The sequence below is a fragment of the Ornithodoros turicata genome, chromosome 2 (genome assembly GCF_037126465.1).
Source record: "Ornithodoros turicata isolate Travis chromosome 2, ASM3712646v1, whole genome shotgun sequence".
NCBI classification, from domain to species: Eukaryota; Metazoa; Arthropoda; class Arachnida; order Ixodida; family Argasidae; genus Ornithodoros; species Ornithodoros turicata.
Window position 1 is genome coordinate 100,386,722 of NC_088202.1, and position 17,414 is coordinate 100,404,135.

Below are 17,414 nucleotides of genomic sequence, written 5' to 3' on the forward strand. Positions count from 1 at the left end.
ACAAACAGTATCGATTGCCTTTCATTATTCTTGAACGGGATGACGTGCTGCGAACCAAGCTCTTCAACTGGGCTAAAAGTACCGTTACTTCCAGTACCTCGTTGACTTTTTTGTGTGTCCAGGTTCATAAAAGTGCTACTATATCGCTTGTTCGCCCAGCGCCTGCGAAACAAACAGTCACGAAGAAAACAAAACAAAAAGTCGTGATAAATTAGACAATACTTTGTTGTCCCCTGTAAAACCTCGGGGACTTCTTTGATTTTTACAGGGGCGCGACAAGATGAATATGCATAAAGGGTATTCATGTATGTGCAAGGGTCATTCAAGGTTGACCGATACTTGTATTTCTTCAAATACGATGGAAAATCGGGGAAGCATCAAACTACGTATTCACCGTGCGTACCAAGACACCGCTACCATCGCAGTGGCAACTCTTTGATGCCTTTGGCGTAAAAAGGAGTGGCTACTATCGTAGCCACTGCATGCAGGACATCTTTCTGGAGGGCTTCATCTGTGTGGAACCTCCAAGGTGCTCTTTAAGGGTCCCAAACAAATAATAATCGCTTGGGGCTAAGTCTGCATGGGCTCTAAGCCTGCTGCAAAACCTCCAGCGCAGTTCCGCCAGGGTTGCTAGCGATCGCTACCGCCAAATTCGCACTTTGAGGTCGGGCATTGTCATGAAGAAGCTTGACGCTTCCGGACAACATCCCAGGCCTTTTCTTGCGAATTGCGATTCGCACGGCACCCTTTACCAACGTGCAGTAGTACTGATCGTGACCCCCTGCTCCAAGAAGTCCACATGGATGACACCCCGCGTGTCCTAGAAGCCCAGCATACGCTTTCCTCGCTTCTTTTTTGTCTCTTCTCGCTTTTCTTTGGCGACGGAGAAGCCTTATGTTGTCATTCTACGCTGCTTCTTTTTATCCTTGGGGTGAAATAATACATCCAGGTTTCATTACCTGTGATGATTGATGGCAAAAATTCGTTCCTGTCAGATTGAAAGCCGTTCAGCAGCTGCTCAGAGACTGCCATGCGCGCTCCCATCTGGTCACAAGTGAGGTGTCGGGGAGCAATGCTTTGCGGAACATTAAGTGGCTTGTGTCTCCACACTGCCGAAACCTATACTACGCTGATGGACTGCAATGTCCCGAACTGTTACTCGCCGGTTCTGTAGGGGATGGCTTGCTCAACGCCGCTCACTACTTGCTCACTGGCGTGACTGCAGTCGGACGAACGTGTCTATGTAATTTATTCGTCACCATATCCCGTCGTTTGCTAAACTGACTGCACCATTTGTACACTCTTCCCCTTGACATCATTTGTTCCCCATACTAAGCCTGTAATATTTACAAACTCTCAGCTGTTTGACGTTCTCCTTCACAAGGAACTTGATTGTGCATGGCTGTTCCACATACAGACACACTGCTCGCCGCCATGATAGCTTCCCGCTGCTGCACGTGCCGCTGACCCGGGAAGGAGTACAGTTCGTCTTCCGAAAGTTTTGTTCAATTACATTTATACTCACTGATTTTTCTCGAGCAAAAGTCTCGGCCAACCTTTAACGACCCTCGTAACACGTTTTTGATATCCTTTGCATTCAACTCGTATTGAGCTTCTGCGTGATGAAAATGAGAACGCCAATTTACCGTACTGCGTTTGAAATTCGTTTGAAAAAATTGGTTAGCCTAGATATTACACCTTACGTTAACCTTTTATGACCCAAAATATGAGCGGCCTTCTGAGTGAAACAGGCGCTATTTTATTACGCTTATGCAGGGCGCAAGAAATGCGTATTGCTACTGACTCGTGATGTACGCTTTTTGACAAGTACCATCGGCGAATTGGGTCAACTCACATGTGGATGTATATCAGTTTACACGCTTTCACTTTTATGCTCTGTGCCACGTGATATCTGGTGTAACGCGCATCGTGCAACAGAAATGACGATATTTCCATATTTTTCCTTGAATAACCCAACATGCAGTTCGACAACAGTTGTCGAAATTTGTCTAATCATGTCGTATTAACTGTGACTGCGAAATATGCAGCGTGACCCGAAAGAAGACGAGCCCTACGCGAAAATTCCTAACGTTGGCGCAGGCGGCTAAAGCTTTTATGTTATATATGTTATATAGTTTTATGTTTGTATTATTATTTCCCTGAATGAGCCAGAAAGTTATGCTGACATTTATTGGCGGCTTCTGGGTAATAAGGAATGTGCCAGGGCTTCAATGCAATGCTTTCTCACCTTGTTTTCCATCGGTGGCCAGTTTTTACCGAAGGATTTTGGTGCTGGCTAGTTAGAGAAAGAATTTGGCATTGCGCGAACATCCTTGGTGGTAAATTTTTGGCGAAACGTTTTCGAAACGCCGTATTAAATTATTATTCAATGTCTTTTAATGGATTGTGGAACAGTTCATGTATTATTTGCATTGTTAATGTGCTGGCAACTCGACCTCAGTTTACCTCGTAGTCTGGCGATAACGTGGTGTCGCGCTGAAGACTGGGAGGTGGTGGGGTCGAATCCTACCACCGGCTGTGCTGTCTGAGGTTTTCCCTGAGTTTTCCGAAGGCTTTCCAGAGGAATGTCGGCACAGTTCCCCCCTGAAGTCGGCCTAGGACGCATACTAACCCCCCTGTCCCCCACTCCTTCCTGCTGTCCTCTCTCCATCTGTTCACATCTGTACGCCGCTCATAGCCACAGTTGCTTCGCGGCTCTAACACGAAAAAAATAACGTGGTGGTAACACTGTCACCTGGTGTCACGTGGCTCTATAAAGTCACGGACGCACCAACGCTGTGGTTGACCCTATAAAGCTATCTCTTTAGAAACCAAGACAACGACTGGGGGACCATCGAACTATAGCTGATATGATGATGATAATGATGCGTGCCAGCGATCATGATATATGATCAGCTACGTAGCATATCATAATATATGCTGGGGCTATGAGATATAATATTGTTTCCAACGATGCAGTGACTGTAGAGATACCCAGGTCAAACACAAGCTCCCTAGACAGACCGAATGGATGTCGAAGTTTCGAAACGATAAAGGTGGAATGGAAAAATTTGACATTCAAGATCACAGATGGGAAAGGTAAAGCTCTCTCCTCTCGAAATTTATCTTCGTTCATTCGTTTCAAAACATCATTCCGTATATACAAGGTTTTGCACCACTCTTTTGCAGAAAAGGGGAAAGTCCTGGTCAACAACCTCAGCGGTGTTGCGAGACCTGGGACTCTTATGGCCATCATGGGACCTTCAGGAGCTGGCAAGACAACTCTCCTCAATATGCTCACGGGATACTAGTAAGCCAAACCATGGAAAATATAAAACAACTAGCGCGATTCGGAAAAAAAAAAGAAACTTGCGCAGCTGGTCAGAACTCTGCGAAAATATCCGTGATGATGAGAAGCATTCTCATATTACAACGAACTTTTAAATAATTTGTCGAATGAAAAAATATCAAAATATTCGACAAAAGTCGTAGTGTGTTCGGTAACGTTATCCCTCAGTGGTATCACGGTCGTGTGTAGTTCTGCAGTTGTGCATCGCGCGTTTCGAATTATAAAGGACGTAGCAGATAGCAGTGCTCGTTTTAATCCAGTTCGTGCCTCAAAATTCGACATGTCAATTTAATACCCATTTTGTAGTCAAGCAATGTCCCCTTCCACAGAGGACAAGTAGTACGGAAGCACATGGGAGCAATATAAGGTGGCAGGAAGGGGATGAGTAATCCCTTTTCGCTTGACAACCAGGAAATCGCACTCCTAAGCTCCGAAATTATTACATCAATCGCGGAAATTCGAACCTGCGGCTAAAACTTGGTTTCTTAGATGTTCGGCAGAGCTGGGAAAGACATTGAGCTCAAGATAATTTTCCACACTTACCGTGTTCGTGCGTGTATGCGTGTACCACGAGCGTAACCTGTCATCATGCAGTGCGTACTGTAGCGCATGTACAACCCGCTTTTACCCCTGTCAAACGGGCACTCCTCAATGATGATTGAAACCAATGGTAATTGAACATGCCCTTAGCGCCACCAAACGTGTAACGTGTCAACTGCTCAAAGAGCGTTGTGTCCAGTGCTCCCTGACAGTTTCACGCTTCGTGGCGCTGCGACCGCAACGTCACCTGGAACACCGTACGTTTTTATACTAGTCACTCCGCGCCGCCGTGCAAAATCAAGTAGGGTATCACATTACTGTCGCCTTGCCTGTTCAAAACGCACACACACATACGTTAGATGATGTTGAGGCGGGCAATTCACCGCCGTTGCGGCGGTACACATGTCCCATCGCTTTGTGGGAACGAATAAGGGGATGATGATGGAAAGAGTACTCTTAAAGATCTGTCGCCAGTCGGTGGGGCGTAACTCCGCTCGAACACGAAGGCCTTGCATCTGGTGGGTAGCATTCGACTACGGTCCGACTACGGTCCGAGAATCATGGCGAGGTCGAACGGCCGTTCTTCCTATTCAAGAGCTCTTGAGTGCATCGGAATGACGCATCTTGAGGGCAAAAAGTGATGCGCCATATGTCGCGGGTCGTATTTTGTCAGTAGTTACTGGAACTGGTTTCCAGAATGTCTGTAGTCTAGTTATCCCGAGAAGTTTAGCGGTATATTAGCTGAGCTTTTAATCGTAACGTCTATAATGTAGACAAATATTTCCCTCGAAAATACTCCGCCGCGTCTGTTGCGCTCTAGGATTCAAACGTGTGATTTCAACGGAAAAGAAGTAATTCCTGGGCAACTCGCGGGATAAATTGGGGTCTTCGTTAGCGATGAATTTCCTGGGCTCATAAGAAGACACTTCCTAGAACGCAGTGCCTCCTCCCTTGCGCGACGCGACGCCATTCCTTGAACTGAATAATGGATGAGCGACAACCTTTGATCGCTGTGCGCCTTCCGAGTACAAAAGAGCACGATATTTATTCCAGAGACTGGCAACACCGTTTCTTCTAGGTACTTTTATTGGTAGGCTGGGCAGGTATGGCATCGTTTGGCCGATATTCGCGTACACTTAACCTTGGCCACTTACGTAAGACCATGAGGTTGCCCGCGGTTCAAGGACGTGGTCTACTTTTTTACCAGAGCATGATAGGTCCCCAGTGACGTCAGAATCTCTGTGTGTGGGAGAAGGAGGTTTAGTGAGTCTCCTGCGTGATCCTTGTTGTTATTATTATTATTATTATTATTATTATTATTATTACTGTTTCAGTGTAGTTTTTGTTGGACAGCGTTTTACCGAGGGGCACTTTCCCGCCTTATAACCTTCTAGACCCCGCGATCCTCGTCCTTCAAAAATTGGTTTTGTTTGGCTGGCCTGCCCATCACCAGGTGACGGCATTGCGCGCTCTTGTCGACTTCCTCACTGCTTCCAACCTGCTGCTTGACACTCTGTGACAACTTCTGTGACGCTGTGCCTCCGCGATCTCTGACATTATGAACCAGTGACTGTTTCTCGGTGCCTAACGTCTCACGCTTTCCTTTCCCCTTATTCTTTTATGCTTTCTTCTGCTTGACCCACTGTGCCTGTTTCCTGTTTTTTTTTTCTCTATTGTTCTACCCACAACGCCTTTTGGAGTAGCCAGTCCTGACTAGGCCGGGACTAACCTCTGCATATTTTTCTTTCATATCCATATCAGGGAGGTACCCGGGTTCGAATCCCGGTGCCGGCTCTGCTGTCTGGGTTTTTTTCTGAGTTTTCTTCAGACGCTTTCAGACATGTGTCGACACAGTTCCCTTAAAAATCCGCCCAGGATGCACATTCCCCCAGGGCGTTAGTCGTGACGATACTAACCTCTGTGAGGCCGACAACGGCGAGCCCTTTCACCAGCACACCACACTATCACATCCAATCCAATCCAATCCAATCCAAAATAAAAGAGAGAATGTGGCGCTCACGAAGGGAGCCGGCTACTCCAGTTCAATTAAATAAATACCCAGTGAAGCAAGTAAAATGATAGCTGAGAAGCGAAGATAAAAATGAAACAGCGGTCGCGTGTCACATGTATGTCACAGTGAAAGCACAGCCTTCAAAACTTCCTCTCAAGGCATACGGCCCGTTCAGTGATAGGGATTCGTGTGTTCGACCACGTGGTTCGACATTTGATGACAGGCACCCGAAAAACGCCGGCGAAATATGTTTCTTTGTACTCGGCACACTGCAAAAAAAATTAATAGTTTTGATCTGACAATAATAACGACAATAAATATATCATGACCGTGACATTGGTGTTTCACATATCTGGAGTGCGGAACCCTACGGATCCCCCTTCTAATCTGACGAATTTGCGAAAATTTCGAAAATGTCGCCATTTAAAACCGCGCTACATATTTTCATGCGCAGCCAAAAGGCTGGAAGTGTGAATCTACGTTCTCGTGACTGTATTCGATTTTTCTGAAAATCCCTGTTGATCAACATCTGGTAATCTGTTAGAAGCCCTCTCGAATACTCGCAGTACATGTGCAGTAAACGCGGAAACTTATTTATAGCGGTATCAAATGGGCTTTACGTTGAGGCCACGACTAAAGTGAATACCTGAAACATTAATTAGGACTTGATATACAAGTGGTGTGAGTCCGCCCATGTTTGTGTGGCTACATGCTGCACGTGTCACAGTGTACGACTGCAGATAATTTCGACCACTTGGGGGCTTTTTAACGTTCGCCGGAAATCTCCGACACACAGTGCTGGAAGCAGAAGTGGGGAAATTACTTTTATTTTCTAGTGCATTACCATTACTGATTACAGTCCCCGAAAGTAATGCATCACACCACTCATTACTTTTTCGTGTTTGGTAATGCAGTGCTAATCACATTACTTTCATCAAGTAACGACATTACTTAGTGTACTCCGACATTACTGTAACGCTGTCCTCCATGGTGCTCGAAGCGAGTATTGGAAAGAGAGTCCTCGTCACCCAGCTTTGCGCGGTAAATTATGTACGCTTTCAGAACTTGACTGTGTGCACTCAGTTCCTCCAGTATTATTCTGCATAGTAGTTCACCTTTTGCTTCTGACCGCTTTCCGCCATTACTTTACCTTACTCGTTTTGCAACTGCAGTGACGCGGGCTACGAAGGAGAAGTCCACATCAACGGATTTGTGCGACAACCGGAACTGTTCAACAAGCAAAGCTGTTACGTCATGCAAGAAGACCAACTTTTGCCTGCCCTTACCGTGAAGGAAGCCCTTACCATGAGCGTCGAGCTGCGCATGCCTTCAATGACAAGAGAGGAGAGGAAAAGCAAGGTTATACCGCACTCATGTCGCACTATGGTTATCGTATCCAACAATAAGCAAAGTTAGATGGGTAGAAATCCAGCGAACCGGTAGAGATGTAGGAAGGGAGTTGCCTCAGGACAGAAGCCGCCGATATTTCGAACAGAGACTGTTCTTGTGGGCAAATAAGCAAAGTTGTATCTTGAGTACCGCACTGCGTTTTATATATCAACATCGTTTTGCGGGACTTTTTTTTATTGGTAAACCTTTCATTTATGCTTCTTGGCAGTCGGCACATATATTTCAATGTTTTTGCGCCGTAGTATTGGAGCATGGAGCGGGAACATTTCGGCGCACTGGATGGTCGAGAACAGCAGTCTTCACCTTCGCGTCCAACGTGTTCCGTAAACGCATAACCAGTTCAGTGGTAAAAAGTTCAACAACCACACTTTATTCCTGTGATCATGAGTGAGACGTTTGTAATGTTTTTAAAGGGTAATTATGACAGACTGCCAACTGCGACCGCCAAGCTTTGTTTCCCTCATAAAAGGGCAGATAACTTACAAGCGGCGCAAGACGGTAAACGAGAACGGTTCTCGCTGTTTGCTGCAATCCACTGATACTCCCACCTACCACTTATCGGGGACAGCGAGAGGGAACGCACGTTCTTGTCGCCAGGGGAAACAAAATATTTCAGAGATGTCGCAAACAGTACACTGTTTCACCCCGTTTATTCTTCTTCTTCACGCCACACCCCACAGCGCGTTACTCTCTCTAGCATTACATCATCATAACTCATTGCAGTCGTGCTCCTACATTTGACCCATATCTGCAAATCATTACGTTCAATTCAAAAATTATTTCCACATTTTTTTTTCTTTTTCTTGGTGGGAGCTTTTGGGGGTGTTGCAGATTGTGTGGGGGAGGGTGTTTAAGGACATGTGTGGGGGTGTGCCGGGAAAACCCCTATGGAGGATATCAGCCTCAATATAGTCCAAGTGTTCGAAACTCAGCACTCGAACTTATTCCAAGGAAACCATAACTCGCTTCGAACGCGGATTCAGACAACCATTAGGCGGACACCACCAGACAACTGCATGACGATCTGTTCCAATATTTCTTTCTACTTTTTTTCTTGCCCGGCCGCCGCGTGCTTCCTTGTGTTTGAGACGCTTTCATTACGAGGTTTTGCTGCTGATGGTAGTTTATGCACTGTACCGATCTGCGAAAGGCTCGTGATTTGTCGTGTGTGTTGCTTTACCTTGACACGATGTGCCTATATCGATAACGTGAGAAACAACCATAAGTTGACCTATACGAAATTGCATTTATTCGTGGCTTGTCTGAAGTGGGGCACCGTGACAAAGCGTTCGCACTGCGCACATGCAACGTGCAGTACTGTGTATGCATTCTCGGTGACAATTGGAATTGGATCGGTTCGTGGCGTGTCATTCGCCTTACCTGCGTGAGTAGCAACGACTCCTCACGCGGTCGTCATTATTGACTGAAATGTTGTGACTATATTTACAAATAATGAGATAATAGCTTCGGCGTGAAAGACGATCCCGTTCATAAGGGCCGGGTGCTGAATAAGCAGTTCCTGCAAATACATTATGCAGGATGTTTTCTTAGCTGCACCAGATTTTTTTAAAAAGCTACGAAAGCAGCACATACAGTCGTATACAACAGTATATCGCGTTTGCAGTTGAGTTATACAGCAAAGGTACAGCCTCTCGAGAGAGTACGCAGCTACTAAATGTCTAATAACCTCAAACCCATTAATTACCCTTTTAATTAAGGGCTTTCGGGCGAATGTGAGGTAGCAGAATGGAAGACAGTCCTCTTTGAAGGCCATTCAATTTTTAGAAGAAAACCCTGAAACGAGCACGTGCGTTGAAATATCAATCGCCGAAACCAAAACCGCGCGAATGAGGGGCGTATGACCTTCATCGTCATCGGGTTAACTGGGCCGCAAAGCGGTGATGGTGTGCTATTTCCGAGCGGTCTGCCTGCCGGCGTGGCGGCATGTTGCTCGGTGCGATCGTGCGTGCGGGGTCGACTTTTTCTTGGGAACTGTGCCGACATTTGTCTTAAAGCTTCTGGGGAAAGCACCCAGGCAAGCACAGCCCGCGGCCAGGTTCGAACCCGGGTCACCTCCCAGTCTCGGCGCGGAATGTGTCATCATCGTAGCCACTAAGCCACGGGAGCTGAATGCCGTAAAGTGGTTGATGTGGCCAGCAGATCAGCACTCACTCAGGGTGTCTACCAACCTGGGAAACAGGGAATTGTCAGGGAATTTTGATATGACTGGAAAAGTCACGGGATTGTCAGGAAATTTGGCCAAAAAGCAGCTGAAGTCAGGGAAAATCACAGACAAGTGCCATGATGATGCGCGGCGAATTCGCGAGTGCCGACCGGTGGTTGAGCGGCGATGCCGCACCAACGTTACCGCGAGTAGCAGTTCGCCACAGTACGACAACTTCTGAGGCAGAAAAGTAGGATAGCCTCACTAATACTTAGTAAATGGTCTGTTTTATGAGGGATCTGTATCAAAACGTAGGAGCAGGCACGAAGTTCCCTTTTTGTTTTTGTCAGGGAATTCGCTTGAATTAATCAGGGAAAACCTGGAAAAGTCAGGGAATTTGAAGGCTGCAGTTTGGTAGACACCCTGCCACTCCAATCATCTCAATCGTTCAAAATGCGCTTGACCCTCTGACATGGAATGAGCGCTATATATGCTCCCTTCACTCGTGAGGCACACGGTTTCGGCAGCTGCATAGCAAAATTCAGAGACGGTTATTTCAACGAGGAATGTCTCCCAGACTGCTGTCTCTGCTGTCTCACGTTTTCCCGAAAGCGTCTACTTAAAGAGGTATTAATGAATTTTTGGTAATTACCCATCCAATAGTTATACCTATACTCTCTTCGAGAGGATGCTCGCTTGGCCGTATAACTGAACTGCAAAAACCGTATCCACGGCTGCTATTTTTTTTTTATATCTGGTGCAGCTAAAGAAAACACCCTGTATATACTTTATAGTTACGTTATTACCGTTGTCTACTAGGTTACAGAGTTCGTAGAGAAGTGGGGACTATACGACTGCCGAAACACAAGGACTTTGCAGCTCTCTGGCGGTCAGAGGAAGCGGTTAGCGATTGCTCAGGAACTCGTCAATAATCCACCGGTTATTTTCCTCGATGAACCAACCAGGTACGTTCCCTTGTAGTAATCAGATATATTTGGAAATATTTGTTCAATGTTCTACTCGTATTCATGATTTCGCAGCGGTTTAGACAGCGTCTCAAGCCTCATGTGCGTGGGTATCTTGAAGGAACTCGCTGAGTCTGGACATACAGTCGTCTGCTCTATACACACCCCTAGCGCTAAAATATTTTCATACTTCGACAAGGTACGTCACGTACTAATACGTCTGCGACGTCAGCAAGCGCAATGTGCGAAGCGCAATGTGCGAAACGCATGTTCTGCTGCGCAGTTCATAAGATATGTGATTCCTGGCACGAGATTTTCGCTTTCAGCTCTACATGGTTTCTGGAGGAAGATGCATCTACAACGGACGTGTTGAGAAGCTGCTGGATTTCTTAAAACAGCAAGGGTTTCCCTGTCCACAGTACCACAACCCTGCAGATTTCAGTATGAACCCTGTCTTACTACTATCGAGGTGTAACATTATCTTAGTCACTGCATGACTGGACAGCCTTTGCAATGCGAGTTTCAATATTGGGCTTAATCTCTAATAGCGAGCTGTGACAGATACTCAAAGTATGAATGCGTTATAGTATGCACAAGATATCCAGAAATATTATGATGCCGGGAATGTTGGCTCTGGAAGCTTTTGCGTGCCTTGGTCCTTGGACCTGTATCAATACCCAGGTTGTGTAAAAAACATTCTACAAATGAAAGTGAACATTCCTTACTGGCAGTTGGAACGTACATTCACGCGTGCACACTCAAGGCGTTCCTCGTTGTTCATTGTAGTATACCACCATGGCCATACTCAGGATTTAAAAAGAGCACACACATACATACATTGCATTTTACATTTACATGCACTTTTACATGGGACAATTAAAAACTTCCTGTTTTGCCAGTTAAGAAAGTCATGTACCGCGAAAATGTGCACTATGTCGCTGGATGTTATTCCGACGAATTAGCTAGCTACCTAGCTCATCTATACTCCATGTGCAGACAGCTCTTCGTTGTGCCGTTCGTTACCTTCGAGAACGGCGCTCATAGACTGCATTATACTTTGATGTCCTTAGTTTTAACAAGCACAACTTGTATTCGCTGTCTACTTGTCGCGCAGTCTGTATTCAGAAGTTGGTCCTGGATCCAAATTGCCCTTGCCGAATCAATTGATTACGCAGCACGAATCAGTCCAAAAGTAGCGTATTATAGGTGTGCAGCTACAACACGGGATTTTGAGGCGATGACATCCCTTTAGAAGTAACGTGAGCAGCGGAAAAATAAAGGGAAAGGAAAAACGTTACGAAAATGGTTCAAATGGCGCCGAAATATAATGTGATATGCAACCGTCATATTATATGACGATCAGGAAGAAATATGCCGAAATTCCAATTATATGATACACGAAACATTGTAAAATTGTGTCGTTGTGATTGGCAAAATGTGGAGAAACGTTAGGACATCAGTTAGAACGCGTTTAAAAAATATGTATTTTGCATGAACTCCCTGGCCCTTCTCATAACATTCCGAACTACAAAGTCGAAAGAAATGTGAGCATATTGCCAATACCAGTGCGTGTCTCTGTCTTCACTAGTTTCAGAAATTGCTGCGGGTGAATACGGAGACCATGTTGAGAGGCTGTCAGCGAAATTTACGCCGTATACAACAGAGTGTGAAACTGTGGTCACAAAACAAGGCCTATCGAAATATGGTGGGAAGCTCATGACGGACGAGGTGAGTGTGGCGCTTACTGCTGACGCTGCTCCCGCAGGGACCTACTTATATTAGGGACCTCTTCTATACCAACTCCGACCAACCTCCGAAAGTCGACGCCGTTTGCCCACCGTCCGGTTTAAAGGGACCATGAAGAGATCCTCAAAACCTCTATAAGCATATGTAATGCATTCTTGGCCCCCTAATAGATCCACCATGCGGAGTATGAACCAAGCCTTTATTAAAGTAACTGAGATATTGACTAAAAACCATATAACCACAGCAAAAAAAGGTGACTGCTGCAACCCGACCGTTATCGGCGCAACGGAGAAACTACATGTGACGTCAGAAGCAGGTGACTGCTTGGTGCAACCTTGGATGAGAAAATGATGCAAATGTGGTCAAACGTCTTGTAGAGGATGTGTCGGGCAGCCCCTCGGCGCTTTTTCACTCTTTCTTTTTTTTTTTTTGTCGCGTGAGTTGTGAGTAGTGTGAGTTGCGCCAACGTTGACTGGAAATCGGATATCTGCAGACTGTAGATATCGGATTGCAGAAATCGGATATATTCCAGATACATGTCATCCTTGAGAGCGATTCTCCACCGAGTACTCAGATTTTCCGTGGGTCTCTTCATGGTCCCTTTATCATCCCTTTTAACTCTTCATACTGCGTGCACATTTGCAACAGTCAAGAGTTTTGAGTACGGCGGCGACACTGTCATTGATATTGTCAGTCTTTCTAAATATAGAGGCCAGTGGTGCGATTCACTAACATTCTTCAAACGCTTACTTTTCCAGGAGAGGACGGAGGCTAATAGACAGTATTCTTTCAAGATGAACACATTCCACCAATTTCTAGTGCTTTCCAAAAGGTGTTGGCTGACGCTTGCCAGAAATAAGGTGCAACCTTCGCCCTCATAAGTACATTTATGCAAACATACGCGCAAATCCACAGTTCATGTGTGCTTTCCGTTGCCGTGGAGCTCACTGTACAGCGTTTGCTTTGTTGCAGGTAGCCACGCCTCTGCGGTTTGTGGCCTACCTAGCTATGGCAGTTATGATTTGCATGTTGTACTACGACATAGGAAGAAAGGCGTCGACTGTATTTAACAACGCTGCCATGATATTCGGGTGCTGTTGCATTGTTGTCTTCCAATCCATCCTCCCCACCGTCATTGTATGTAAGTAAGGGCCACGCCGTCTAAAAACACGCTTAGTTACTCACCATGAGGAAACACGACGGCTACAGACTCGGATATTTTGTGTCTTCCCTTCCAGTTCCCGTGGAGATATCTGTCCTTCTGAGAGAACATCGCAACTGCTGGTATAGCCTCAGGATGTACTACCTCTCACACTACATTACCGAGCTGCCGTTCCTGGTATGGTCATCCTGTTGCACACCGGCGTGTTTCCACGCAAAGACAGTTGAAGGGGTTGTGAAGTTTTGATAGATGTGGTTCACTACACTGTGGCACGCATTGCGCTGCAGACGTCGAAATAGCGCCTGTCGAATGCACACGAGATGCCTGTCGTGATGTCACAGCCGAATAAGTTTCGGTATTCTCTGTGCCAATTTTCTACGCATCTATTACCCCCTTGGCGTATAAAACTTGTAATGCTGGTCAGCGGTGGTTGCAAGTGCTGTGCAAGTTCACAACCCTGTTAACAGTTCAGGCCAGTTATGGCGAATTCGACTTTTCGATTTGGAGCGGCTCTTCCTGCTTCTCGGCGGAGAAATCGTGTTTCACTGGTAGTTTCAGATCAACTCGCTCCGCGACGGAGTGCTCCTTCTTGTCCCGCCGAGGAAGCTCAGATTAGGCCGGAACTCCAACGCAGCACGATCGTACCTTTCGTACCATCAAAGATCCGCGCAACAGCAAATAGTAGCGCCGTTTCGCCGAGTCTTCCGGATGTGGGCGACGACTTCCGTCAGGCTCTTTTGAAAACTCCCTGGCGGATTTTGCTGCTCTGTAGCCGATTTTGGGTGCTTGCTCCAGACCGAATAGTCACTGTTCCGATCTGGAGCGAGCACTTGAATCCGCCACAGAGAAAGGAAATCGGACACGGAGGGACTCGATTCGAATCCACCAGCGAGTCGGCCCGACGCTCGCTGTTGCTTTGTCCCGCGAAGGTGACGACTGTACTTGTTCGACAGTTGAAGCTCAGGTCGAATCGGACCTTCTCAGCGGAGCAAGAAGGGATGCTCCGTCGTTGTGCGAGATCCTGAAACAGCTAGCGAAACACGCGAATCCGAAACACGCATTCTTCGCCGGGGAGGGAAAAAAAAACCTCTCCAGGTCGACCAGTAGAATTCGCAAGTGAGTCATACAAAAAAGAAAGGAAGGAAGGAAAGGAACATTGTGACAAGAGTTGCGGAATTAAAATGCCGGAATTGGAATGATTCCGGAGTGATGCCCTGTTTTTAGCGCACCGGAACGGAATGGGAATGGAGTTAAGTCACCAGCTGTTAGGAATGGAATTGGAATGGAATTAGACCTGTTTGGGGCCGGAATGGAATGGCCAGCGAATGGTGTTAAATTGCTGGCCTCCAGCACGCTGGGTTTTGAGCGGAGGCCACTCAAAGTAAGTGTCTGGCAACCATTCAACCGAAGTTCGTCTGTAGTTTCGGATTACAACGCAAGAAAAAAGCCATCACTTCGGACGCTGTACGTGCAGGCAATCTTGCTCGTAAACGCTCGTCGCGGCACTGGTTCTTGTTTTAAGATGTTAATGTTGAAAACAAAGTAACATAAAATTCATCAAAATAAAGCAGTATACGATTTGTTGTGCGTTGGCTGTTGGTGGGATATCTAGTACGAGGGTGGTTCCATAAGTTTCCGGCCCGAGGTAGAAAATGCGCGCGAATTTGAAAATGCGATTAAGGACGCGTGGCGCCATCTGTTGGTGGGCAGGAGCACCACCCTCAACCCTCTCCATGCTTTTGTCGGTTGGAGAGCGGCATTTCAAACAGCCAGGGTGCACTCTTCGGTTAAAATGGAAAAAATCGAGTACCGCGCTGTGATAAAATTCTTGACAAAAGAGGGACTTCCGCCTAAAGAAATTAAAGCGCGACTGGACAACGTGTACAAGGAAGCCTCTCCGTTGTACACAACGGTAAAAACTGGGCTAAGCAGTTTCGACTGGGGCGAGAGTCCATTGAAGATGATCCACGCGATGGTCGTCCAGTGGAAGTGGTGACACAAGAAAATTTATCTCTCGTCGAGGAGGAAGTGCTGAGCGACAGGCGTCTGAAGGTGAAGGAAATCTCAGAAAGACTGGGGCTTTCGAAAACAACCATTTTTCGCATCATCGGCGATGGCCTTCACATGAAAAAGGTCACAGCGAGATGGGTGCCACGACTTCTCTGATCAGTTCAAAAGCAACAGCACGTCGTCTGTGCCAAAGAGTTTTTGGAACTCTGTCAAGAGAACGAAGAAGAAATATTGAAGTCAATTGTCACAGGGGATGAGACTATGGTGCTCTACTATGATCCCCTTTCGAAAAAGGAGTCGATGGAATGGCGCAAACCAGGAGAAGCACCCCCAAGAAAAGTCAAGGTCACACAATCCACAAAGAAGATCATGGCAACAATATTTTGGGATTGTCACGGGATCCTCCTCATCGACTTCAAAAAGAGGAACACCACAGTGAGTGCGACTTATTATGCTTCACTCCTGCACCGACTGCGAGACGCCATCATGGAAAAGAGGCGCGGCAGGTTTAGTCGAGGTGTCCGGTTGCTCCAGGACAATGCCCCTGTCCACACGGCTTCTGTTGTCAAGGCTGTACTGAAAGAGTGCGGCTTCGAAGAAATCCACCACCTACCCTACAGTCCAGACTTGGCAACGAGTGACTACTTCCTGTTCTCAAACTTGAAGAGGGATCTCAGAGGACGGAGATTTCAAAACGATAGTGAGGTGCAAGAGGCAGTTTTCCAGCATTTTGTGGACAAAACTTCGGACTATTTTTTCAAGGGTATACGAATGCTGGTTGAAAGGTGTCAAAAGTGCATCGAAGTTAAGAGGGACTATGTCGAAAAGTGGTACACTTGTTTCGTCTCTATGACTATTAAAAGTTGGTCGGGCCGGAAACTTATGGAACCACCCTCGTATCCCGTTACACGTTTCTTTTTTTTTGCACTGATCAGTGCACCAGTTAATAACTTACAGTGCGCCACGTTAGCCCCGGAGTGGGAATGGGAATGTCCTTGTCTTGGGTGGAATGAGAATGAGCCCCACCTCTTCATTCCGAGGAATTAAAAGGAATGGAATTTCCAATCCTCGGAATGGAATTGGAATTCAATGCATCGACCCATTCCGCAACACTGATTCTGACACATTAAACGTGTTCGATTGTCTTCCAGACGTTGCCCAGCTTAGTGCTGATTGCCGTTATCTACTACCCTACATCGCAACCACTGGAACTGTGGCGACTAGCGGGCGTCGCGCTTTTCACTGTTCAGCTCTGCTCTGTAACGCAAGCTCTGGGACTGATCGTATCTGCTCTGACGCGTTTACAGGTATGTTTTTTACACCATGCATCTAGTTCATGGTGCGTTTGATACATTGCATCCACCACAACGCGGTGAAACTGCTTAAAGCAGGCATAGGAACAAAATCGAAATACTTTCACTGCACTGGCTTTGTATGCTGTCACTTAGTCACTCTTTTCTATTACGTCACGTGCGAGTCATGTGTACAGTCATCCATAAGTTACTCGTAGTCCTTTTATAAAGGCAGGCAGGTCCTTTTATAAAAGGGTATATGAGACGTGTCACTCGAAGTCTAGCAACCACGACGAGGATGACGACCTGCTCTTTTTTCTTCCAGACAGCTGTATTCGTTGCTCTTCCAGTTGTATCTCCAGCATTCTTCTTCAGCGGTTTCTTCGTGCAGTCTCACATGGTGCTCGTGTACTTTCGGTGGCTGACGTATCTCTCGCCCATGTACCACGCCTACCAGGGCATGCTTCTCTCAATCTACGGCTACGGACGCCAGCCCTTGGACTGTGAAGACTTCCTCTGTCTTTATGAGGAGCCTGCGGAGTTCCTTGCTTATACGGACACTACCGACAAGCGAATTTATTTGCAAAGCTTGATCTTGCTCGCGTTCGAAGCGACGTTCAGAATCATGGCTTTCATTTTGTTGAAATGGCGACTTCAGAAGAAACAATGAAATACTCCAATAGATAATAAAAAAAATTATAAAGTACCAACGGCACTCCAACGTCCATGCCTTCCCAAAGGACGGGCAGCAGACGTAGCAGCACC

The 17,414-nt window shown here is 46.5% G+C and overlaps 1 protein-coding gene across 1 annotated transcript; it reads left to right on the forward strand.

The window, feature by feature from the left end:
* Positions 1–2,933: 2,933 nt before the first annotated feature.
* On the forward strand, positions 2,934–17,355 carry LOC135385842 (ATP-binding cassette subfamily G member 4-like). Its single transcript, XM_064615409.1, has 12 exons — positions 2,934–3,099; positions 3,190–3,310; positions 7,073–7,259; positions 10,294–10,439; positions 10,515–10,638; positions 10,766–10,880; positions 12,028–12,167; positions 12,944–13,045; positions 13,158–13,326; positions 13,424–13,524; positions 16,509–16,664; positions 16,975–17,355. Exons 1-12 carry the CDS (start codon positions 2,949–2,951, stop codon positions 17,317–17,319), a joined length of 1,857 nt encoding a protein of 618 aa, XP_064471479.1. The 5' UTR covers positions 2,934–2,948; the 3' UTR covers positions 17,320–17,355.
* Positions 17,356–17,414: the final 59 nt, after the last annotated feature.